The 26,651-nt window shown below is 40.3% G+C and overlaps 1 protein-coding gene across 1 annotated transcript in view; it reads left to right on the forward strand.

Annotated features, from left to right (window-relative positions):
• SLC25A32 (solute carrier family 25 member 32) overlaps positions 1-26,332 on the forward strand; it is a 33,972-nt gene extending 7,640 nt beyond the window's left edge. The window contains exons 2-7 of the mRNA XM_027561392.1: positions 17,802-17,952; positions 20,218-20,303; positions 21,754-21,914; positions 22,783-22,896; positions 23,208-23,353; positions 24,915-26,332. Of these exons, the coding sequence (XP_027417193.1) occupies positions 17,802-17,952; positions 20,218-20,303; positions 21,754-21,914; positions 22,783-22,896; positions 23,208-23,353; positions 24,915-25,053 (797 nt within the window). The 3' untranslated portion in view covers positions 25,054-26,332. The remainder of the gene's footprint in view (positions 1-17,801; positions 17,953-20,217; positions 20,304-21,753; positions 21,915-22,782; positions 22,897-23,207; positions 23,354-24,914) is intronic.
• The last annotated feature ends 319 nt before the right edge of the window (positions 26,333-26,651 follow it).

Consider the following 26,651-nt stretch of genomic DNA (forward strand, 5'->3'; position numbering starts at 1 on the left):
GAGACACTGGGATCTGAAAGGAGACACTCAGGAGATGAGATATTTGAGTTTTTATTTTGTTGGGAAAAAACTAAAAATGAAGAAGAGATTCGAGATGGAGGCAAGAAGATAATTAGTGAGATTTCGAAGGGGTTCTAAGCAAAGAGAATCTAGAGCAGTCTCTCTCAAACTTTTCTGGCCACAACCCTCAGTAGGAACTTTTTTTTTCTTTTTTTTCCCCAAAACTTTTTCTTTTCTTTTGGGGTATAGCTGATGAACAATGTTGTGGTAGTTCAGGTGAACAGTCAAGGGACTCAGCCATACTTATCCATTCTCCTCTAAATGCCTCTCCCATCCAGGCTGGCACATAACATTGAGCAGAGTTCCATGTGCTATACAGTAGGTCCTTGTTGGTTATCCATTTGAAATATAGCAGTGTGTACGTGACCTTCACAAAGTCCCTAACTATCCCTTCCCCCCGGCAACCATAAGTTCATTTTCTAAATCTGTGAGTCTCTGGGAAATAAATTTTTATCTTTGCTATCTGATGCGAGCACACACATATTACTGAAACAAGTTTCATAAAGCAATACTTACTCTTACTGCTTGTGATATCATTTATATTGTCTTCTACTCCAGTCTGTTGGTGGTGGTGATTTTTGTTTTGTTCTTTTTTTTTTTTTTTAATAATCTGCTCAATCAGTTTCTGGACCCATCTGCAGCTTTCAAAATGCTGAGATAGAGTACAAGTAGAGGGGATTGGTTTTATTTATTAAGAGGGACCAGCTCTTCAGTGTGACAGAGGAAAGGAGGGATAAAACTAGCATGCAACAACTGAAACAGGTTGTAATAGGGTAGTTAAAATTAGTGTCCCCTGTCTGGGCTCCCTCTTGCTCAGCAAACTTTTCTGTCTTCCAGTTACGTCTGCTGGGCTTCCCTTGTGACACAGTTGGTAAAGAATCCCCCTGCAATGCAGGAGACCTGGGTTTGACTCTTGGGTCAGAAAGATCCCCTAGAGTAGGACATGGCAACCCACTCCAGTATTTCTTGCCTGGAAAATTCCGTGGACAGAGGAGCCTGGTGGACTACAGTCCATGGGGTCGCAAAAAATCACACACGACTGAGTGCACATGCACACGATTGTGTCTGTTGGCATCTTTTAGTACTTTCATAGGCCACTGTAACAGTTATGCAGGAAGTATTTAGATATAACTACAAAATTCTCAGTGGCAAGTGTTTTTGAGACAATTACGAGGCCATTTAGGCCAAAATATTCACTATATTTTATTTATATAGCAATTGTAATTCGACTTTAGAGAGGCCCAAATTCAGACCCTCTTCATCTCAGTAACTGTGCAGTCGTCTCTTGTTTTCTTGCTTCCAGGTTTTCCACCTTCAAATGCATTCCCCCCGGGGTACCAGGGTCTCCTTTCTAAACACATATTTGATTATCTTAGGTACATCTGAACCCAAGTTTGAGAAATATGGGACTTTGATCATAGGTTTGATCATAGGCAAATGTTCTTTTGTGATTTTCAGGAATGTTTGCAATTATCCTGTCTTAGTCTGCTAGGGCTACCATAACAAAATACCACAGGCAGGGTGGCTTAAACCACAGAAACTGATTTTCTCCTAGTTCTTGGGGCTTGAAGTCCAAGATCAAGGGACCAGCAGGGGTGGTTTCCAGGTGGAGCCTTTCTCCTGGGCTTGCAAATGACTGCCTTTTAACTGTGTCCTCACAGGACCTTTTCTTGTGCATATGCATTCCTTCTGTGTCCTCCTCTTTATAAGGACACCAGTGCTACTGAATTAGGGTCCCGCCCTTAAGATCCCATTTAATCTTAATTACCTCCCTATAGGCCCTATCCTTATAGGGCCACAGCCTTGTCTAACTCAATGAAACTAAGCCATGCCTGTGGGGCAACCCAAGATGGGCGGGTCATGGTGGAGAGATCTGACAGAATGTGGTCCACTGGAGAAGGCAATGGCAAACCACTTCAGTATTCTTGGCTTGAGAACCCCATGAACAGTACGAAAAGGCAAAATGATAGGATACTGAAGGAGGAACTCCCCAGGTCAGTAGGTGCCCAATATGCTACTGGAGATCAGTGGAGAAGTAACTCCAGAAAGAAAGAAGGGATGGAGCCAAAGCAAAAAGAATACCCAGCTGTGGATGTGACTGGTGATAGAAGCAAGGTCCGATGCTGTAAAGAGCAATATTGCATAAGAACCTGGAATGTCAGGTCCATGAATCAAGGCAAATTGGAAGTGGTCAAACAAGAGATGGCAAGAGTGAATGTCGACATTCTAGGAATCAGTGAACTAAAATGGACTGGAATGGGTGAATTTAACTCAGATGACCGTTATATCTACTACTGCAGGCAGGAATCCCTCAGAAGAAATGGAGTGGCCATCATGGTCAACAAAAAAGTCCGAAATGCAGTACTTGGATGCAATCTCAAAAACGACAGAATGATCTCTGTTTGTTTCCAAGGCAAACCATTCAGTATCACAGTAATCCAAGTCTTTGCCCCAACCAGTAATGCTAAAAAAGCTGAAGTTGAATGATTCTATGAAGACTTACAAGACCTTTTAGAACTAACACCCAAAAAAGATGTCCTTTTCATTATAGGGGACTGGAATGCAAAAGTAGGAAGTCAAGAAACACCTGGAGTAACAGGCAAATTTGGCCTTGGAATACGGAATGAAGCAGGGCAAAGACTAATAAAGTTTTGCCAAGAAAATGCACTGATCATAACAAACACTGTCTTCCAGCAACACAAGAGAAGACTCTACACATGGACATCACCAGATGGTCAACACCGAAATCAGACTGATTATATTCTTTGCAGCCAAAGATGGAGAAGCTCTATACAGTCAGCAAAAACAAGACCAGGAGCTGACTGTGGCTCAGATCATGAACTCCTTATTGCCAAATTCACACTGAAATAGAAGAAAGTAGGGAAAACCACTAGACCATACAGGTATGACCTAAATCAAATCCCTTATGATTATACAGTGGAAGTGAGAAATAGATTTAAGGGCCTAGATCTGATAGATAGAGTGCCTGATGAACTATGGAATGAGGTTCATGACATTGTACAGGAGACAGGGATCAAGACCATCCCCATGGAAAAGAAATGCAAAAAAGCAAAATGGCTGTCTGGGGAGGCCTTACAAATAGCTGTGAAAAGAAGAGAAGTGAAAAGCAAAGGAGCAAAGGAAAGATATAAGCATCTGAATGCAGAGTTCCAAAGAATAGCAAGAAGAGATAAGAAAGCCTTCTTCAGCGATCAATGCAAAGAAATAGAGGAAAACAACAGAATGGGAAAGACTAGAGATGTCTTCAAGAAAATTAGAGATACCAAAGGAACATTTCATGCAAAGATGGGCTCGATAAAGGACAGAAATGGTATGGACCTAACAGAAGCAGAAGATGTTAAGAAGAGGTGGCAAGAATACACAGAAGAACTGTACAAAAAAGATCTTCACAACCCAGATAATCACGATGGTGTAATCACTGACCTAGAGCCAGACATCCTGGAATGTGAAGTCAAGTGGGCCTTAGAAAGCATCACTACGAACAAAGCTAGAAGAGGTGATGTGCCGGGGACCAGCCCCGGCTGATCCAGGGTATTCGAAGGAGAGACGGCATAGGCGAGGATCAGGATACAATAGCTTCAATTAGATATTAATTAAAGATATAAAGAGTAATAGAATAAGGATAGCTCAGTAGGAAAATTCAGTGGAGAAAAGAGGCTGAGTAGCTTGGTTTACGCGGGAGACCAATAAAACTTCAAGACAAGAAGTTTGCACCACTTACGTAGGCCGCAGGCGTCCTTCCGTTCTCCCGAAGGAGAGGAGACACTGAGGCCTCCCCGGTCGGATCTTAGAAGCCCAGGCATAATTAGTAAGCATGATGGGTTCCGCGCTCCAGATGGAGACTCAGCCAGAGTGAGAGAGAGAGCGACATGGGGAGACCAGTATTTCGAGAAACTGATCCCAATTCTTTATTTTCCAGAGTCTGTTTTTGTACACTGAGATGTTATACAAAAGTCACGTGGGGACAGCAGTCCTGACTTTTATTAAAGTCAGGTGCTTCACACAAATGTATACAGAGGTCTTAGGGGTGTTACATCATCTTCTGGCCAGGGGGGCCTGCTGACAATTTACGACCCTCTCCTTGTGACAGCGGTCAGTCAATCAGGACACTTATTTCTCCAGGGCTGATTATTCTCAAAACAGACGCCACCCAAATAAAGTTACATTCCTACAGGGTGAGGGTGTAGTGGGTTTTAGTTAAGGAAAGAATTTACTTAGCCTAAGGTCTAACGTGATTAATATTAAAGGTTAATTCTATATATTCATTAATGTGTGTAAGGGCAGGGGATGTGGAGACTTAGCAACAAACATTGGCTCAACAAATGAAAAACCCTTCACCAACACAATTTCTAATCAGCCCATTATACTTATACTAATAGTTTTCTAACTTCTCTAAAGAACCTGTTTTTAGAGGGTTTAAAGCATCTTGTGCCTCTCACGGTTGGGAGGCTGTGAGCAATCACATGTGGCTGGACGAGCCTGTCAGGCAGGCTAGAGAACCTTCAGAGGAGTTTGTAGGTTAAAACACTCTTATCACGCCCAGGAATTATTATTAACTGGAGCTCTAGGTTAACTCCTTCTCCGAAAGAGGTGGTGGGGGACAGCCCCCCGTAAAGTCAGAGGTGTAGGTAAGAGCACAAAGTAGTAAAGTAGGTAGGCTCTGGTTATGGGGGTAGACGCTTGGGGATTTCCAGGGGGACTCCTGAGGCTCGATCCCGCCTTTGCGTATGTCGAGCCTCCTTCCTCATGACCTTTGCCATGGGCGGAGTACCTCACTCTGGCCCCCAACAGTGATGGAATTCCAGTTGAGCTCTTTCGAATCCTGAAAGATGATGCTGTGAAAGTGCTGCACTCAATATGCCAGCAAATTTGGAAAACTCAGCAGTGGCCACAGGACTGGAAAAGGTCCGTTTTCATTCCAATCCCAAAGAAAGGCAATGCCAAAGAATGCTCAAACTACCGCACAATTGCACTCATCTCACACGTTAGTAAAGTAATGCTCAAAATTCTCCAAGCCAGGCTTCAGCAATATGTGAACCGTGAACTTCCTGATGTTCAAGCTGGCTTTAGAAAAGGCAAAGGAACCAGAGATCAAATTGCCAACATCTGCTGGATCATGGACAAAGCAAGAGAGTTTCAGAAAAACATCTATTTCTGCTTTATTGACTATGCCAAAGCCTTTGACTGTGTGGATCACAATAAACTGTGGAAAATTCTGAGAGAGATGGGAATACCAGACCACCTGATCTGCCTTTTGAGAAATCTATATGCGGGTCAGGAAGCAACAGTTAGAACTGGACATAGAACAACAGACTGGTTCCAAATTGGAAAAGGAGTATGTCAAGGCTGTATATTGTCACCCTGCTTATTTAACTTCTATGCAGAGTACATCATGAGAAACGCTGGACTGGAAGAAACACAAGCTGGAATCAAGATTGCCGGGAGAAATATCAATAACCTCAGATATGCAGATGACACCACCCTTATGGCAGAAAGTGAAGAGGAACTCAAAAGCCTCTTGATGAAAGTGAAAGTGGAGAGTGAAAAAGTTGGCTTAAAGCTCAACATTCAGAAAACGAAGATCAAGGCATGTGGTCCCATCACTTCATGGGAAATAGATGGGGAAACAGTGGAAACAGTGTCAGACTTTATCTTTTTGGGCTCCAAAATCACTGTAGATGGTGACTGCAGCCATGAAAGTAAAAGACGCTTACTCCTTGGAAGGAAAATTATGACCAACCTAGATAGCATATTCAAAAGCAGAGACATTACTTTGCCAACAAAGGTTCGTCTAGTCAAGGCTATGGTTTTTCCTGTGGTCATGTATGGATGTGAGAGTTGGACTGTGAAGAAAGCTGAGTGCCGAAGAATTGATGCTTTTGAACTGTGGTGTTGGAGAAGACTCTTGAGAGTCCCTTGGACCACAAGGAGATCCAACCAGTCCATTCTGAAGGAGATCAGCCCTGGGATTTCTTTGGAAGGAATGATGCCGAAGCTGAAACTCCAGTACTTTGGCCACCTCATGCGAAGAGTTGACTCATCGGAAAAGACTCTGATGCTGGGAGGGATTGGGGGCAGGAGGAGAAGGGGACGACAGAGGATGAGATGTCCGGATGGTATCACTGACTGGATGGACGAGAGTCTGGGTGAACTCTGGGAGTTGGTGATGGACAGGGAGGCCTGGCGTGCTGCGATTCATGGGGTTGCAAAGAGTCGGACACGACTGAGTGACTGAACTGAACTGAGACCCTATCCCAAGTACACTCACATTAGGGGTTAGGGCTTCAATATATGAACTAGAGGAAGGATGCAGTTCTGTCCTTAAAGAGTCCCTTGTCCTTCTTCATAAGCTCATTTCCTACCATCCTTTCCCTCTAAGAGCTGTGTGCTTCAGCTGTACTATGTCCCCAGGATTCTCCCCCACAGCGCCAGGTGCTGTGATGCTTCATATATTTGTATGAGCTGTCTACTTGTCTAGAGAGAAATTTTCTTTCCATTTCCCAAAGAGAAGTTTCTAATCATCTTCAGGACTCTCCCCTTTATCTGCTCCCTCTCTTTCCCTGTCACCCTCCTGCCTCTCTCCAGGTGCTCCTATATACAGTGGTGAGCATGTTTCTTCCTTATTCCCATAGCTCTTCATAGGTGTACCACAGTGCTTATGACTTTGTCATGAGACTGTTTGTCCATTTTGCCTTGAGAATTTTATCTTCCTCAGAGTCAGAGTTGTGTCATACTTAGGCTTATATTCCTTCTTTGCCTGGCAATGATAAGGAATCAATATTGTTTTCTTAAATGTTTTTTTTTTACAAAAAATTATCTGTGAATAAATGAATATTTTTCAAAATTAAAGATTTGATCCTAAATATATGATAAAGTAGATAAGGTTACAGTATTAATGAAGTATAGGGTACAGAATGATGTTGCCTATTATTGAGATACTTCATACTCTATTTCTAGGATTAAATGACTTCTCAAAACAAAGGAATCATTGGTTCATATATGAATCAATGATTTTGTGTGATTTCTTTTTGTTTTGTTTTTTTTAATCTCAAAAGAAAAATTGTGTTGTGAGCTTATTGAAAGGAAAACTTACTTAGAAGGCATTTAATACAGGAAAATGAGAGCCATGAAATCCAAGGGAACCACCAGAAAGATTATAAAGTACACAGCAAAACATTTCTTGAGAACCAGTTACTCAGCTACATCCCTTTAAACTTATCTTTTATAAAACTCACAACAACCTGTGAGGTAGGGAATATTTATTCCCACTTTTTTATAAAAGAGGATGCTAAAGTTCAGTCGCTCAGTCATGTCCAACTCTGAGACCCCATGAATCACAGCACGCCAGGCCTCCCTGCCCATCACCAACTCCCAGAGTTCACCCAGACTCACGTCCATCGAGTCAGTGATGCCATCCGGCCATCTCATCCTCTGTCGTCCCCTTCTCCTCCTGCCCCCAATCCCTCCCAGCATCAGAGTCTTTTCCAATGAGTCAACTCTTCACATGAGGTGGCCAAAGTACTGGAGTTTCAGCTTCAGCATCATTTCTTCCAAAGAAATCCCAGGGCTGATCTCCTTCAGAATGGACTGGTTGGATCTCCTTGCAGTCCAAGGGACTCTCAAGAGTCTTCTCCAACACCACAGTTCAAAAGCATCAATTCTTCGGCACTCAGCTTTCTTCACAGTCCAACTCTCACATCCATACATGACCACAGGAAAAACCATAGCCTTGACTAGACGAACCTTTGTTGGCAAAGTAATGTCTCTGCTTTTGAATATGCTATCTAGGTTGATCATAATTTTCCTTCCAAGGAGTAAGCGTCTTTTACTTTCATGGCTGCAGTCACCATCTACAGTGATTTTGGAGCCCAAAAAAATAAAGTCTGACACTGTTTCCACTGTTTCCCCATCTATTTCCCATGAAGTGATGGAACCGGATGCCATGATCTTCGTTTTCTGAATGTTGAGCTTTAAGCCAACTTTTTCACTCTCCACTTTCACTTTCATCAAGAGGCTTTTGAGTTCCTCTTCACTTTCTGCCATAAGGGTGGTGTCATCTGCATATCTGAGGTTATTGATATTTCTCCCGGCAATCTTGATTCCAGCTTGTGTTTCTTCCAGTCCAGCGTTTCTCATGATGTACTCTGCATAGAAGTTAAATAAGCAGGGTGACAATATACAGCCTTGACATACTCCTTTTCCTATTTGGAACCAGTCTATTGTTCTATGTCCAGTTCTAACTGTTGCTTCCTGACCTGCATACAGATTTCTCAAAAGGCAGATCAGGTGGTCTGGTATTCCCATCTCTTTCAGAATTTTCCACAGTTTATTGTGATCCACACAGTCAAAGGCTTTGGCATAGTCAATAAAGCAGAAATAGATGTTTTTCTGAAACTCTCTTGCTTTGTCCATGATCCAGCGGATGTTGGCAATTTGATCTCTGGTTCCTTTGCCTTTTCTAAAGCCAGCTTGAGCATCAGGAAGTTCACGGTTCACGTATTACTGAAGCTTGGCTTGGAGAATTTTGAGCATTACTTTACTAGTGTGTGAGATGAGTGCAATTGTGCGGTAGTTTGAGCATTCTTTGGCATTGCCTTTCTTTGGGATTGGAATGAAAACGGACCTTTTCCAGTCCTGTGGCCTAAGAATGCTAAAGCTTTAGCTGAGGATTCTAAAGCTCAGGAAGAAAACACCAGGTAGCTAATGAGGGAAGTTAAATATCAAAACCTGGGTCTTCTAATGAAAGGTTGTTGTTGAATCACGCGAATACACCAGGATTCTTGGCCCCCGGAGGAGAAGAATTCAATCCGGGGCCAGAGACGAGGCTTGATCGCTCAGAGCTTTTGTTTAATAAAGTTTTATTGAAGTATAAAGGAGATAGAGAAAGCTTCTGACATAGGCATCAGAAGGGGGCAGAAAGAGTACCCCCCTGCTAGTCTTTAGCTGGATGTTATATAGTCACTAGCAGTCTGTTAATGAAAGAAAGGAATGTCTTAAAATTCAGAATGGAACCAGGCCCCTCACCCATTATAAGATGCATTTTGGGATAATCTTGGCACCAAATGGTTTATCCTGGGCCATAAAATGATTAACTTGAATCTTGAAGAAGGGCAGACCACCATACAAATAGTTTCATTTACATAGATTAGGGGAACAATGTCCATAGTGGTTTGTCAAGTAGGTTCTGGGCCAAGAGGCAGAACCGACTTGGAGACAGAGTTTGGGATAAAGGCATAGTACATTAGCATAGCTTAAGACAAACATTTCCATAAGAAAAAGGTATTGGTTATCTCTAGGCTCGGGAATAGCTAACTTCAGGTGAAGCTGGGTGTCATTATGGCAACACAATATTTTAAGAGAAACCTCCATTTAAATTTGTATAGAGAAGGAAAAAATATTGCTAGTTTGTTTCCTCCTGCCGCTTAAGAGAGATAAAAATGTCTGACACTTGCAGGCTATTTCCTCTATTTGGAGACCCCTGGCCTTCCTGCCTGTTACCCTCTCACTAACAAAGCCTAGTGTACTTTATCTCACTTCATGGTGTAACATTGTTAGGTTAATGATGAAAGAAACTGGCTTTCCCCCTTCGCCTGGCATTGGTATATAGTGTCTCTTTGCCAGGGTGCAGTATGCACAAAAGTAGTGGCAAGGGCACACTGAATTAGGCATGCCTGGATATGACTAGTGGACTGTAATTTGTATAAATTTTCGGGGGGGACAGTTTTCAGTGTGAAATTTGTAACCTTAAATTTATACCCTTTAACCCCTTCTAATTCCCCTTCTAAGTATATAAGGATTTGTGCAAATTGTTGACAAGAATATTCTTTAGAGACCTTTCGATAATAGCAAAGAGAAAAAAACAATTCACATGTCAGCCAGAGGGCTGTTTGTACGAATGATGGGATATCTGTGAGAGGCAGCACCATCATATCGTTGTTCAGATCTTAGTTTTGAAAGGCTTTAGAAATCTTTTTTGGGGGGAACAGGGGGATCTTTTGGAAATCCTATTTTACCATATATTTATTTTATAAAAACATAATCAGTATTATAAATCTGGAATTCTCTTTCATTCCATTTCCCTGTAGGAAACAGAAGACACATTCAAAATAGGATAGCTGTTGGAGCATTGTTGTTCAGTGGCTAAGTTATATCTGACTCTTTGCGACCCCATGGACTGTAGCACTGCAGGCTTCCCTGTCCTTCACTGTTTCCGGAAGTTTGCTCAATTTCATGTCCATTGAGTCAGTGATCCTATAACTATCCCATCTTTTGCAACCCTCTTCTCCTTTTTCTTTCAATCTTTCCCAACATCAGGGTCTTTTCCAGTGAACCTGCTATTCACATCAGGTGGCCAAAGTGTCGGAGTCCTTCGGATGAATATTCAAAGTTGATTTCCTTTAGGATTGACTGGTTGATCTCCTTGCAGTCCAAGGGACTCTCAAGAGTCTTCTCCAACATTACAATTCAAATGCATCAATTCTTCAGTGTTCAGCTTTCTTTATGGTCCAACTCTCACATCCATACATGACTGCTGGGAAAACCATAGGTTTGATTATATGGACCTTTGTTGGACAAGTGCTGTCTCTACTTTTTAATATGCTGTCTAGGTTTGTCACAGCTTTCCTTCCAAGAAGCAAGCATCTTCCAATTTCATGGCTATAGTCACCATCCACAGTGACTTTGGAGCCCTAGAAAAGAAAATCTGTCACTGCTTCTACCTTTTCCTCTTCTATTTGCCTTGAAGTGATGGGACCAGATGCCATAATCTTACTTTTTTGAATGTTGAGTTTTAAGCCAGCCTTTCACTCTCCTCTTTCACTCTCATCAAGAGGTTCTTTAGTTCCTCTTCGTTTTCTGCCATTAGAGTGGTATCATCTGTATGTCTAAGGTTGTTGATATTTCTCCCAGCAATCTTGATTCCAGCTTGTGCTTCATCCAGCCCATCATTACACATGATGTACTCTGCATATAAGTTAAATAAATATACAGCCTTGTTGACTGTATATATATTGACTGTGACAATATACAGCCTTGTTGTACTCATTTCCCAGTTTTGAACCAGTCAGTTGTTCTATGTAAGGTTCTAATTGTTGCTTCTTGACCCAAATACAGGTTTCTCAGGAGACAGGTAAGGTGGTCTGGTATTCCTATCTCTCGATAAATTTTCCAGTTTGTTGTGATCCACACAGTCAAAGGCTTTAGCGTAGTCAGTGAAGCAGAAATTGATATTTTTCTGAAATTCCTTTGCTTTCTTTATGACCCAGTGAATGTTGGCAGTTTGATCTTTGATTCCTCTGCCTTTTCTAAATCCAGCTGTACATCTGGAAGTTCTTGATACACATACTGCTAAAGCCTAGCTTGAAGAATTTTGAGCATAACCTTACTAACATGGGAAATGAGTGCAATTGCCCAGTAGTTTGAAAATTCTTCAGCATTGCCCTTCTTTAGGATTGGAATGAAAACTGAGCTTTTCCAGTCCTGTGGCTACTGCTGAGTTTCCACATTTGCTGGCATACTGAGTGCAGCAAAAAGATGTAAGTGCAGCAAAGATGTAAGCAGGTTAGTAGCACAAGGCTGTATGTTCTCACCCTGTTTATTTAACTTATATGGAAAGAACATCATGCAAAATGCCAGACTGGATGAATCACAAGCTGGAATCAAGACTGCAGGGAGAAATATCAATAACCTCAGATATGCAGACACCACCACCCTAACGGCAGAAAACAAAAAGGAATGACAGAGGCTCTTGATGAAGGTGAAAGAGGAAAGTGAAGAGGCTGGCTTAACACTCAGCGTTCAAAAAACTAAAATCATGGCATCTGGTCCCATCATTTCATGGCAAAATCACTGTGGATAGTGTCTGCAACCATGAAATTAAAAGATTCTGCTTGGAAGAAAAACTATGACAAACCTAGACAGTGTATTACAAAGCAGAGACATCACTTGGCTGACAAAGGTCTGTATAGTCAAACCTATGGTCTTTCCAGTAGACATGTACAAATGTGAAATTTGAACCATAAAGAAGAGAGCATCAAAGAATTGATGCCTTCAAATTGTGGTGCTGGAGAAGACTCTTGAGAGTCCCTTGGACTGCAAGGAGATCAAACAAGTCAATCCTAAAGGAATCAACCCTGAATATTCATTGGGAGGACTGATGCTGAAGTTCCAATACTTTGGCCACCTGATGGGAAGAGCTGACTCACTGGAAAAGACCCTGATGCTGAAAAAGATTGAAGGCAAAAGGAGAAGAGGGTGGCAGAGGATGAGATGGTTGGATTGTATCACCAACTCAATGAACATAAATTTGAGCAAACTCCAGGAGATAGTGGAGGACAGGGAAACCTTGCAACCATGGGATCGCAAAGAGAATGACTTAAGGCACTGAACAAAAACAATGCATTTTATAGGAAAACCGCAAGGAATAATGCAGTATTTTGGGACTAGAAACAGTTTGGGCTGTTGTCACTTGAAGGGCCCCAGGACAGGGAGAGTCATTGAGAGAGGGCCACCTTGAGAGGAACTGTGACCTTCAGTAGAAGAATGCAGCCTACCAAAGGCAACCTCTGCAAGAATAAATATTAATATCTGCATCTGCTCTCTTCTGTCCCTTTCATCTGCCTGGGCTCACCACCAACCCAACTCAACTAGAAGCTAGAGGCAACATCAGACTTCTAGGGCAGAACATGGTAGAGAAGAGTGGACTCTGGTTCTGGAAAGGAAATGGAAGACATTTAGGCTATATCAATTGAGCACATATATTTTGAGAGCCTACAATGCACAAAGCACTATGATTGGAGTGTCCATATTGCTATGAAAAAGTAGTCTCTGCTCTCAGAGAGCAATGAGAAGCCAGGATAATTGAACAAAACAAACAATCCCACAAATTATTGCAACAAAGAGTGTTTTATTATGGTAGGGAATGTATGGTATGCCATGGGAAACCACATCTAGAGGGAATGAAGGGATCCCCAAAGGAAGCGATTGTTAAACTGAGACCTGAAAGAGGAATCAAAGTTACCTGTGTGAAGGAATAGGTAGGAAGAGAGTTTTTGTAGCAGACCATCAATAGCCTGTGCCAAAGTTTTAAGGTCAGAGGCTGTGTACGTACTGAAAACTGTTGAACATTCTAGCAATTTTCATCAAATATTTTTGAAGTGTAGGTTTCAGTGAGCCAAGTACTATGCAGTAAGTTCCCTAAGGCAGCTTTGTTGAACAGAGAGAGAGAATGAAGAGGAGACTGGGGCTTGTGGCAGAAGAGTAATGGAGGGTCTTATGTAATGTGTTAATGAATAATGTTCTTTATTGTTTGGGGTGTAGAATAGTTTTAAATATAATAAGTGACTTATTGAAATGCACATTTCTAGAAAGCTTTCTCAACCTGCAGTGCAACTAGTGGGACGAGGCAGCAAAACTGAGATAAGAAAGCTAATTTAATTTCTGTTGCTAGTGATGGTGTTCTAAATGGGCAACAGCAGTGTGGACTGAGACACATGGACGGGTCCAGGAAAGACTTGGGGTGTAGAATCAACAGGGTGTCTTAATTGGTAAGAGGTTGTGAAAGGAGGAGTCTCAAGGCTTCTGTCTTGAGCATCTGTATAGATGATGTGTTAGTTGCTAAGCCGGGTCCAACTCTTGAGACCCCATGGACTGTAGCCTGCCAAGCTCCTCTGTCCATGGATTCTCCAGGCAAGAATACTGGAGTGGAGAATACCATTCTCTTCTCCAAGGGATCTTCCCGACTCAGGGATCAAACCAGGGTCTCCTGCATTGCAGGCAGATTCTTTACTGTTTGAGCTACCAGAGAATCCCTGTTTATTGACCAACACAGAGTAGTGAATAAGAGCATCTTCAAAAGGGGTGGAGAAAACTAGTTCAGTTGTGGATTTGTTCAAGCTGCAGTGTTTGTTAGTTGCATCATTTATGTAGATTTGAAGATCAACAAAAGGGTCTGGTCTAGAGGTAGAGGACTGGCATTTATATCCACAGACAAAAGAAAGGGAGGAAATATAGTACAATAAGGGCAGTCATCTTGGAGTGGTGGCATTGTGCGTGGTTTTTATTTTCCTTATGCCTTCCTGTTGGAGAAGAAAATGGCAACCCGCTCCAGTATTCTTGCCTGGAAAATTCCATGGACAGAGAAGCCTGGCAGGCTACAGTCTATGGGGTCGCGAAGAGTTGACCACGACCTAGTGACTGAGCACGTGCCTTCCTATATTTTTTAAATGTTCTGCAGCATACATGTTTTGCTTTTTTAAACACCATTTTTAATGATTGTATGCTGAAAGTGAAAGTGAAGTTACTCAGTCGTGTCTGACTCTTTGCAACCCCATGGACTGTAGCCCATCCGGCCCCTCTGTTCATAGAATTCTCCAGGCAAGGATACTGGAGTGGATTGCCATTTCCTTCTCCAGGGGATCTTCCCAACCCAGTTATCGAACCTAGATCGCCCACATTGCAGGCAGATGCTTTACCATCTGAGCCACCAGGGAAGCTTTTCCTTCTCCAGGGGAATCTTCCCAACCCAGGGATCAAACCCAGGTCTCCCACACTGCAGGCAGATTCCTTACCAGCTGAGCCACAAGGGAGGCCCAAGAATACTGGAGTGGGTAACCTATCCCTTCTCCAGTGGTTCTTCCCAACCCAGGAATCGAACCAGGGTCTCCTGCATTGCAGGCGGATTCTTTACCAACTGAGCTATCAGGGAAGCCCAATTGTATGCTAGTTTAATATTTATTACATGAAGAAGGTTTTAAAAAGTACTTCTATTGGAGATGTGAAGCATCTGAAAATGTTCTTGGGTGAAGGGTAACAGAAATAAAAGTTAAAAAGTTTTCCCTAGACCTGCTTCGTTTTATTTTATTACAAAAGGTACGTCATCATTGTTTACTTTACATCGTCGAATTTGTATTGTTGAATTGTCGTTATCATTCTTCCCCTGTAACTACTCATAACCAGTCTCATTCTCTGCAGATAGCTACTATTAACCACATGCAGTGTTTCAGTCTATTCCTTTTATAGCTGTCAATCTTTCTGAATACTTAGAGTAGTCCACAGTATAAATATATCATAATTTATCTAAACATTTCCCTGTTTTTGGATATTGAAATTACTTTCACTTTTGCCATCACAGAAGATGCTTCAGTGAACCTCGTTGTATGTTTATCTTTGTAAATTTGGGGCCATATTTAAATAGGATATATTTGTAATGGAACTTCTAAGTCAAAGAATAATTGCATTTGAATTTTTATTCAGTCAGTTCAGTTTAGTTGCTCAGTAGTGTCCGACTCTTTGCGACCTCATGAACCACAAAATGCCAGGCCTTCCTGTCCATCACCAACTCCCGCAGTTTACCCAAACCCATGTCCATTGAGTCAGTGATGCCATCCAACCATCTCATCCTGTCGTCCCCTTCTCCTTCTGCCCTCAATCTTTCCCAGCATCATGGTCTTTTCAAATTAGTCAGCTCTTCGCATCAGGTGGCCAAAGTATTGGAGTTTCAGCTTCAGCATCAGTCCTTCCAATGAACACCCAGGACTGATCTCCTTTAGGATGGACTGGTTGGATCTCATTGCAGTCCAAGGAACTCAAGAGTCTTCTCCAACACCACAGTTCAAAAGCATCAATTCTTCTGCGCTCAGCTTCTTTATAGTCCAACTCTCACATCCATACATGACTACTGGAAAAACCATAGCCTTAAAGTAATGTCTTTGCTTTTTAATATGCTATCTAGGTTGGTCATAACTTTCCTTCCAAGGAGTAAGCATCTTATTAGATAGTGTAAAACTTCTCTCCAAAAGGCCATGGAAATTTCCCTATAACAGATCATAAAGCTCTTTTAATTCTGAAGGTAAGAAAAGAGAAAAATCTACCTTGTCTAATTTGTATTTTATTGGTGAGGTTGAAAACTCAGTGCTTTTTTATTGAATACAACATTATATATTACAGGTGTACAATATAGTAATTCACAGTTTTTAGAGGTTATACTCCATTTATAAAATATTTGCTTAATTTCTCATGTTGTATGTGTGATATCCTTTTTTAATTTTTTTATTTTATATTGAATATAGTTCACTTACAACATTGTGTTAGTTTCAGGTGTACAGTAAAGTGATTCAGTTACATACGTATGCATGTATCTATTCTTTTTCTATATAGGTTATTAAAGAGTATTGAGTAGAGTTCCCTGTGCTCCACCCTTAGGTCCTTGTTGATTATTTTATATACAGTAGTATGTGTATGTTAATCCTAGCCTTCTAATTTACCCCTTACCCTCACCTTTCCCCTTTGGTAACCACAAGTTTGTTTTCTAAGTCTGAGTCTATTTCTGTTTTGTAAATAAGTTGGTTTGTATCATTTTTCTAGTTTCCACATGTGAGCAATATCATATGATGTTTGTCTTTGACTTCAGTTAGTATGATACGTCCCTCCATATTGCTGCAAGTGGCATCATTTCGTTCTTTTGTATTATTCCATTGTGTGTGTGTATATCTGTGTGTGTGTGTGCTCGGTTGCACAGTCATGTCTGACTCTTTGCGTGTATATATATATCATTATCTTTATCCATTCATCTGTCGTTGGACATTTAAGTTGCTTCTGTGTCTTGGCTCTTGTAAACCATGCTGCAATGAACATTGAGGTGCATTTATCTTTTTGAATGAGAGTTTTCTCCAGATACTTGCCAAGGAATGGGGTTACCGGATCCAAAAGCTTTCAAGTATAATTAGGTCCTCTTTGTTTATTTTTGTTTTTATTTTTATTACTGTAGGAGGTGGATCCAAAAAGATTTTGCTGCAATTTATGTCAAAGAGTGTTCTGCCTATGTTTCCCTCTTAAAGAGTTTTATGGTATCCATTCTTAAATTTAGGTCTTTAATCCATTTTCAGTTTCTTTCGTGCATGGTGTTAGCGAATGTTCTAATTCCATTCTTTTGCACATAGCTATCCAGTTTTCCCAGCACACTTATGAGGGGACTGTCTTCTCCATTGTACATTCTTGCCTCCTTTGTCACAAATTAACTGGCTGTAAGTGGGTGGGTTTATTTCTGGCCTGTCCATTCTATTCCATTTGACCGTGTGTAATTTTCTGTGAATCAGCAGTTTATGTAATTTGCCCATAAAAGTTTAGGGACTGTTTGTCATTTTCTTATTTGTGAATCCTTTTTTGTAAATTAGATATATTACATCTGTATTACTCTTTTCAATCTCTTCTTGGTTTGTGGAATCTTTCATAAAACAGAAGTTACTTAAAATAAGTGTTATCTTTTAAACTTGCAAAACATTCTTATGGAATTCTTATTTAAAAAACATAGAATGTGTATTGTATCACTTAGTTTTTGTTTTACCCTATCATGTTTTATTAATTTAGAACTTTTGAGAGAAAAGAATGGATGAGATTTTCTACTTTCTCTTCTGTTGATGTGTGTGTTGGTAGGGATGGTGGCAAGAGAATTTCCAGAAACATTTATTCCATTCTCTATATTTTCTTTATCACTGCTCATATTTTTATCCAAGTTTTTATTGAGAGCATACTAAGCACTTAAAACTTGGATAAATATATGAATGTATTAGTTTTAAAATGTCAAATCCTGGAAAATAATTTTATCAACAAAAAATGATTTTCTTTTGAATTTACCTCCTTTATATGACTGGTTGTGTGACATATGTTTATAATTCAGAGCTAGAACTTTGCTTCCACCTAACTCTGTGTATCCTTTACTGCAGTGAGTGACGGATTGGAATTGAGACCAAAATATAAAGGAATTTTGCATTGCTTGACCACCATTTGGAAACTTGATGGACTACGGGGACTTTACCAAGGAGTAACCCCAAATGTGTGGGGTGCAGGTTTATCCTGGGGACTCTACTTTTTTTTGTGAGTAGCTCTGGGAGATTTTACAGTTGTAAATAAAAAGGAATTTTTGTTTTTAATTATTTTTAAAAAAATCAGTTGGTGAAGCAAAATGATCATTTAAGCAGTTTCTCTGACTTCAAGTGTTAAGAAGCATAGAATGCCTTATTAGTCTCATTTTCTGTAAGCTTCAATCATTTATCAGAGGCATTTGGTTTGGGAAAAAGTTCTTAATAGGAAGAAGGTAAAAGGATGAGATGGACACTCTTGCAGAAACCATTTCTGTGAGATGAATCAGGAAGGTGGCTTCCCAAAATACATGTGATTCATACTGAAGTTGAAAGAGCAGAAGTGGACAGATCTTGCAGCCCTCATCAGAACATGTATCACAGGACAGCACTTTGGGAAAAGAAAGTCAAAACCAGTGCATGACTGAAAGAGTCTTGAGGCATGTTTCTTCTTATCTCCTGTTTGACCTGCTCCTTCATCTTCAAAGCTCATTCATTTCCTCACTCCTTTACTGGCATCACGATTTGTTATACCCGCCAGTGGATGCTTACTGAAGAAGCCACAGGCAGTGCCTGTGGCAGCCACATTCAAGTTACTGAGTGTTCAAGGGTGAGGAAACAAAGCGTTATAACCCTGAGGTGGAGGAGCGTGTGCTGCCCTGAGCTTGCCTCTGATGCTTGAAACTGAATCCATGAATGGGGAGGCTTTTGTTTAATACATGGCATTTTAGGGAAACTTCAGTTCAGTTCAGTTCAGTCACTCAGTTGTGTCCAACTCTTTGTGACCCCGTGAACTGCAGCATGCCAGGCCTCCCTGTCCATCACCAACTCCCGGAGTTCACTCAAACTCATGTCCATTTAGTCAGTGATGCCATCCAACCATCTCAGCCTCTGTCATCCCCTTCTCCTCTCGCCTTCAATCTTTCCCAGCATCAGGGTCTTTTCAAATGAGTCAACTCTTCGTTTCAGGTGGCCAAAGCATTAGAGTTTCAGCTTCAACATCAGTCCTTCCAATGAGCATTCAGGACTGATTTCCTTTAGGATGGACTGGTTGGATCTCCTTGCAGTCCAAGGGACTCTCAGGAGACTTCTCCAGCACCACAGTTCAAAAGCATCAATTCTTTGGTGCTCAGCTTTCTCACAGCCATACATGACCACTGGAAAAACCATAGCCTTGACTAGACGGACCTTTGTTGGCAAAGTAATGTCTCTGGTTTTTAACATGCTGTCTAGGTTGGTCATAACTTTTCTTCCAAAGAGCAAGTGTATTTTTGTCTCATGGCTGCAGTCACCATCTGCGGTGATTTTGGAGCCCCAGAAAATAAAGTTAGCCACTGTTCCCACTGTTTCTCCTGGTATATTTGCCTTTTCCTCTTTTGTGTCCTGTAGTTTACCTTATCTCTTATAATCTTATGGCAGTATCCAAACCAACCTTAAAATGTTTTGTAAGTAAACGCAAAATAAAAACCAGCCTTAATATTGTTTAAATATTTTTCTTATTTTCAGTTGTAAGGAATGCTTAGATGGGTGAAACCGTATGTATAGAATTTATTGTGTTAATAACTTTAGAGTTGTGTGGATTCTTTAAACAGTTTGTAAGGGCAAGCCATGTAAGGTTTAATGTGTTGAAATCATCATATAATAAAACAATATACTTGTTTTATGATGAAATGGATTGGTCAAGTTTGGAAAGATTTATTTAGTTGAAGTCGTCTTCCTGGAAGAAGATAGAAATTGGAGTTAGAGAAAAAAGGAGATTGATAACTCCCTTAACTCAGAAGTATTTTGTGGCTGTTTTCTGCCAAGTAAAGCAGAAATGTCAGTGTTTCATTCAAGTGTGGCTAAACTAACCAGGTCTTCCCATCCACTTCCCATCACTTTACTCATGCTCCTGTTTCCCCATACCGGTTTCTCCATACTTGGCTGCACCTGTTTCTCCATACCTGGCTCAGTGCTGCCTCCTCCACAGAGCCTTCTCTGATCAGTAGTAATTTCTGAATCTCTCATGATATCATCTGTGTTTTCTTTTGTTATGATTAACAGTTGAGTGTGTGGTGAAAATATTTTACATATGTATCACCAGCCTTCCATATTTGGGGGGAGAGATGGTGTTGTCTTCCAGTAAACCCATTATTTGAGAAAGGTCTAATTTTGTAGTTGGATTATGCATTGACTTCTACTTTTTGGATATTGTTAAATTACCCACAGTTGAAAATGGTATTTCCTGCTTTGTGACTCCCATTCAAATATTTATCCAGGTGTTTTTGTTTTATTCTTCCAGTTACAATGCCATCAAGTCATATAAGACAGAAGGCAGAGCTGAACGGTTAGAGGCAACAGAATATCTCATCTCAGCTGCTGAAGCTGGTAAGGCGGTGTGTGAAATATAAAACATCAGCTTCCAACTTGGTGTTCACTTTTGTTCTTTATTTGCCTTTTTCCCTGTGAACATCTGAGTTTAAATATGCTCCTCTAACTATGCTAATCAGTTATCATGTGAAATTTCTTAGAAGGCAAGTATACTCATGGATTACCCTGAGTAGATTTCAAGAATTTTACTTAGCACAAAGGATATAACATTTAGAGTGCTTATGACTCTGATTTAAGATGATTTGATTGAGTGTTCTTCAATTAAAGTATGATTTCAATCTTCAAATTAAACAATTTAGTAGCCTTGTTTAATTGCCTCATGTATGTATAATATTCAGACTTATGGGGGTGCTCAGGGGTTGTACCTACACCTGTAAGATGTGGTCCCTTAGGCACAGGGTTAATGAATGGGACTTATGAGTCCTGCTTTGACACCTTGATATCTTGGTGGTTTGGGGGTTGGCGGGGGGAGTAGGAACATCATGTCACGCCACGCAGTCTGTGAGCACTTAGTTCCCCCACCAGGTGTAAAAGCGCTGAGTCCTAATCACTGGACCACCAGGAAATTTCCCCACCCTGGTTTCTTAATGTTTACTGAATGTTTACTAAAATTTTTAAATTTTAGATTTATTTTTTAATTGAAGGGTAATTGCTCTACAGAATTTTGTTGGTTTCTGCCAAACCTCAACTTGAATCAGCCATAGGTATACATAGGTCCCCTCCCTCTTGAACCTCCCTTCCTTGTTTACTGATTGATTTTTTATGGCAAGAATTATCTTGCTCATTTTTGAATACCTAACTGCTGTCAGAGACCTAAGTCACATAGGACTCAATATTTGTTGAATAAAGAACTACTTAGGAAATGCAGCAAATGAGAAACTAAACCAGATTATTTATTTATTTATAAACTTGTCACTTTCTGTAAAGAATGTAAATATTACTTTTGTCTTGATGTAGTTGGGTTTGAGGAAGATTGTGGTGCAGTTGAGGTGGGTATATGTGTACACATGCACAGATGGCTGAGATGCTGGTTTCCTGGTCCTTTTCCCCAGGCTTCAGTCCCTCTGGCTTGTACTGTGTCCTCCTCTTAAGCGTCTGTATCTCTTCATCAGCGTCTGCTTCCCAGGACCTCCATCCATTCTCCACACCCGGTTTAGGAGCCAGGACATCTTTGTTGTCCTCACACCTCTCAAAGGGAGTGTTTTACATTTTATCTCCTTTTAAATTTACTTCTAACTACATGGAGGACTTTTTAAGACCACCAAAAACTATGTCTATCCATTTGTTAACCCTAGGTCTGTGCCTCAGAAACCACATCTTACACTTGTAGGCACCACCCCCAAGCACCCCCCATTCTTTATATAAACAGACTGTTCTTAATTCAGATTGTCAGAAGTGAGAAAGTATCTGTATGCTGAGTAATAATAGTATTTAAATCTGATTTCAGGAGCCATGACCCTCTGCATCACCAACCCACTATGGGTAACAAAAACTCGCCTTATGTTACAGTACGATAGTGTTGTTAATGCTTCACAGCGGCAATATAAAGGAATGTTTGATACGCTTGTGAAAATATATAAGTATGAAGGTGTGCGTGGATTGTATAAGGTAATAAATTATCATCAACATATTTCTAAATAGCTGACAATTGTAATTTCCCTTGGCTCTGTTGTCTGAGTTCTGAATGACCTGTCAGTCAGTTCAGTCACTCAGTCGCGTCCGACTCTTTGTGACCCCATAAATCGGAGCACGCCAGGCCTCCCTGTCCATCACCAACTTCCGGAGTTTACCCAAACTCATGTCCATCAAGTCGGTGATGCATCCAGCCGTCTCATCCTCTGTTATCCCCTTCTCCTCCTCCCCCAATCCCTCCCAGCATCAGGGTCTTTTCCAGTGAGTCAGCTCTTCACATCAGGTGGCCAAAGTATTGGAGTTTCAGCTTTAGCATCAGTCCTTTCAATGAACACTCAGGACTGATCTCCTTTAGGATGGACTGGTTGGATCTCCTTGCAGTCCAAGGGACTCTCAAGAGTCTTCTCCAACACCACAGTTCAAAAGCATCAATTCTTCGGCGCTCAGCTTTCTTCACAGTCCAATTCTCACATCCATACATGACCAATGGAAAAACCAAAGCCTTGACTACACGGACCTTTGTTGGCAAAGTAATGTCTCTGCTTTTGAATATGCTATCTAGGTTGGTCATAATGACCTGTAATCAGTCCTGAGAAGAAGCCAAATTTGGGCAAAGAACAATTTATGAAAACTGAAGTCTGCATTGAAATTGTACTTTAAACCATTGTCCTCATTACCAAAAGTAGTATCATGACACTGGTGGGTGAGAAGCACTGTCTAAAACTTTGAATAACCATTTCTCTAAGTCACACGTTGAGGTCACCCGTTCCTTACTCCCCTCCCCGTAAGCTGTGGTCCTTTGGAAACTTGGTTAGTTTAGCCTTTTCTTCTTTATCTTTTTTAGGGGTTTATTCCTGGGTTGTTTGGAACATCACATGGTGCCCTTCAGTTTATGGCATATGAATTATTGAAGTTGAAATACAACCAACATATCAATAGATTACCAGAAGCACAATTGGTAAGATGAATTTGAAAAAAAAAAAAATTGGTATTTACTTTTATGGGCATTTAATAGATGGAAATTTTATCATGCTTAGTAGTATTGCTATGATAATGAGTACCAACTCGGCCACTAATTTAATTTATAGCTAAATACTTTATAGGCTAATGACACATAAATGTTAAAAATAGAGCTGATAAATGTTAAAAACAGAGTTTGTGTTAAGAGAGGAAACCAGTTTTCACTTATGGATCCACTTCAGTGTTTTCCCATTTTATTTTTAAAGAAATTCCATCTAAAAAAAAAAATGTCTTATATTGTCATTTTAGAGCACAGTAGAATATATATCGGTTGCAGCACTATCCAAAATATTTGCTGTGGCAGCAACATACCCTTACCAGGTTATAAGAGCTCGTCTGCAAGATCAGCACATGTTTTACAATGGTGTATTGGATGTTATGACAAAGACATGGAGGTAAGAGCACGTGTATGTTAGAATGGCTCTTAGGAGGTACCTTATAAATCTTAAACTATCCAACTGACGTTAGTTTTATAGCAAAGACCATGTCTGTGGTGAAGACATGGCTGATGGCTCCTTCCTGAACATATCCCATTTACTACGTGAGACTTGACTTCATTTGTAAAATTTGAATTTCTGTGTTAACAGAGTTGTTTATAAAAATCAAATAAGATATGTGAAAGTGCTTTGACAAATTAAATTTTAGGTGTTGTAAACTATTTGGATGGCATTGAGCATAGGGAGTCATAAAAAAACCTAATTTAATATAATTAAGAAGGCTCCACATCTCTACTGGTATCAGGACTTTTGCAAGTAACTTGTTTCTGTATGTGGAAGAGATGCTTGGTCTTCAGTATGGGAATCCTTAAACTGTTATAGGTAGACATCCCCATGTTTCTTTTTAATTCTGAAAGGTCAGAACAGAATATTCAGCATTTCAATTCAGTTCACTTCAGTAAATCTGTATTGAGAACCTAAGTGAAAAGTTTCAAGGCCGTATTCCAACCATAGGCATGAAGGAAATAAAGTTTTATTTTTGTGTGTGCTGTTTTTAGTATTGTCTAGATACCCCACATCCAAGGTAAGAGAAACCCAAGTAAGATGGTAGGTGTTGCAAGAGGGCATCAGAGGGCAGACATACTGAAACCATAATCACAGAAAACTAGTCAATCTAATCACACTAGGACCACAGCCTTGTCTAACTCAATGAAATTAAGCCATGCCCTGTGGGGCCACCCAAGACAGGTGGGCATGGTGGAGAGGTCTGACAGAATGTGGTCTACTGGAGAAGGGAATGGCAAACCACTTCAGTATTCTTGCCTTGAGAACCCCATGAACAGTATGAAAAGGCAAAATGATAGGATACTGAAAGAGGAGCTCCCCAGGTTGGTAGGTGCCCAATATGCTACTGGAGATTGGTGGAGAAATAACTCCAGAAAGAATGAAGGGATGGAGCCAAAGCTGGGAGGAATTGGGGGCAGGAGGAAAAGGGGGCAACAGAGGATGAGGTGGCTGGATGGCATCACCAACTCGATGGACGTGAGTTTGAGTGAACTCCGGGAGTTGGTGATATACAGGGAGGCCTGGCATGCTACGATTCATAGGGTCGCAAGGAGTCGGACACGACTGAGCAACTGAACTGAACTGAGCATTTATTTATGAAATGTTTAATGCTTGTGTTAGATCAGTTAATACTCCTATATGTTCATATACTTAAAGGCATCTGGAAGATGGTTATGATTAAAGCGCTTTTTAGTTCATCTTGAGGTGTCCCTGCCCTCTCTTCCTCATTCCCACAAAAGGCATGTAAGCCCTACGAATGGTTCATAAACTGTTACTTCAGGACATTGAAAACATGAACTCAAATCCCAGAGGTTTGAATGCTGGCTCTGCGCCCTGTCTGCTAAACTTCTGTGTCTTCAGACTAGTTCTGTAGGAAATTAAGTGTGTATGTGTGTGTGTATATATATATATATATATTTTTTTTTTTTTTTTCTTTTTCCCTCTCGCTCTAAAGGAAAGAAGGCATCAGTGGATTTTACAAAGGGATTGCCCCCAATTTGATTCGAGTGACTCCAGCCTGCTGTATTACCTTTGTGGTATATGAAAATGTCTCACATTTTTTACTTGGCCTTAGAAAAGACGACATAAACTAAGAGAAGATAATTACATCTGCCCAAGGCAGCAACATGCTCCTTTGTATTTGAGACATAAAACTCAGAAGATTACTGCACAGCAACATGGCTCATAATCAGACTTGGTGTATAATCATTAGAAGTCACAGAACAGCTCAGTCTTCACTATGTTTTTCTGCTTTTGCCTTCCCCATGGGTATGGGACTTGGCTACCTCTCCCTGAAATGGCTGCCAGCAACATAACAGTAAAATTGACACCAAGTGGAGAATTTCGCAAATTTTCTCCGTTTCATTGTCCAAGTAGAAGCTGATTTGCAGCATTTGCTGGATGGATTTGAAGAATGCACTGCTTTTTCTGAACTCATTTGCCTGGATTGGCTTTAAAAATCAACCTCTGTGCAATAGCAAGAAAATGGCCTCTTAAAAGATGTCATTGATATTTGAAGAGTAAATTAAACGTTAAAGATTTACTGTGAAAGATATTCCCCAAATCCTGACCATTTTTGAATTGGGAAAGTTTGGTGGGGGGAAAATAAATCCTCCATAAATGTGCTTTAGTTTTAATTCAGCTGGAATGCATTTGAAGTTTGAAAAATTCAAGAAGTTATATACTTCTTTTACTTTGAGAAATACCTGACTTGTGTTGTCATTCCATCACTACTTTTTTCCCAGAGGCTGGTTTCATAATTTAAAATGTAATTCTGGATCCCACTATTATTTTTTGGCATAGATACTTACTGTCTTTTTATTTATAAAATCAGAACAAAATCGGGCAATATCAGCCGTTATTTAGCCTTCCTGACCATAAATCAGTAGCTAATAGATAAACTTATATAGATACTAGATGATTGGGGGTGTATTTGTTGACAAACTGAAAATGAAAAGTTTTAACTTTCACTTCAGATTTCAGATGTGTGGTTTCAGATCCCAAATAATTGATCAATCTACATTGGTTGCTCAAAGTCAGGTTTAATACAGATTACTCTAAAGGCCATTCTTGATTTTGAGTTATTGTAATTGTCTATAAATATAAAGGCCTCTGCCCCAAAAGGATGCCAGAATGATCCAAATGTCAACAAATATACCCTCAATCATCTAGTATCTATATAAGGGGACCTATTAGCTACTCCAGTAAGTAATTTTTATTTACATATGAATGCTTTTTTGCACTACCATCTATTTGTTGTAAATAAAATATTGTGGTTTTCAAAGCCATATTTAAATGGTTCTTGGAAAAGAGGTCTATTTTTTATATTTTTAAAATGGCTTTGTTTTAAAAATAAAGATGAAATGATCAGTACTTAGTTGTATTTACTTTGTTATATGCAGAGAAATGCATTATAAATGTGATGTATTTTCCTACTTTTGAATTAAACTATAATTCATATAAAATCCTGATAGTAGTCCCTGTATGGAAAGACAAGTTGGGTTGGCATTTGGGATTTTAGAGGTAGTGTCATTTGAATGCCTCCTGTGTACCCCTAAATTAATAAGGCATAATTCCTGTTCTCTAAGGGCATACAGACTTGCAGGATGAATCAGCATTAAACAACTACAGTTCTAGATTAAGAACATGGAAGATTTCTACAAACCCTGCAAGAGTTCCGAGCATTCATTCC

Source organism: Bos indicus x Bos taurus, chromosome 14 (assembly GCF_003369695.1).
Source record: "Bos indicus x Bos taurus breed Angus x Brahman F1 hybrid chromosome 14, Bos_hybrid_MaternalHap_v2.0, whole genome shotgun sequence".
Classification (NCBI taxonomy): Eukaryota; Metazoa; Chordata; class Mammalia; order Artiodactyla; family Bovidae; genus Bos; species Bos indicus x Bos taurus.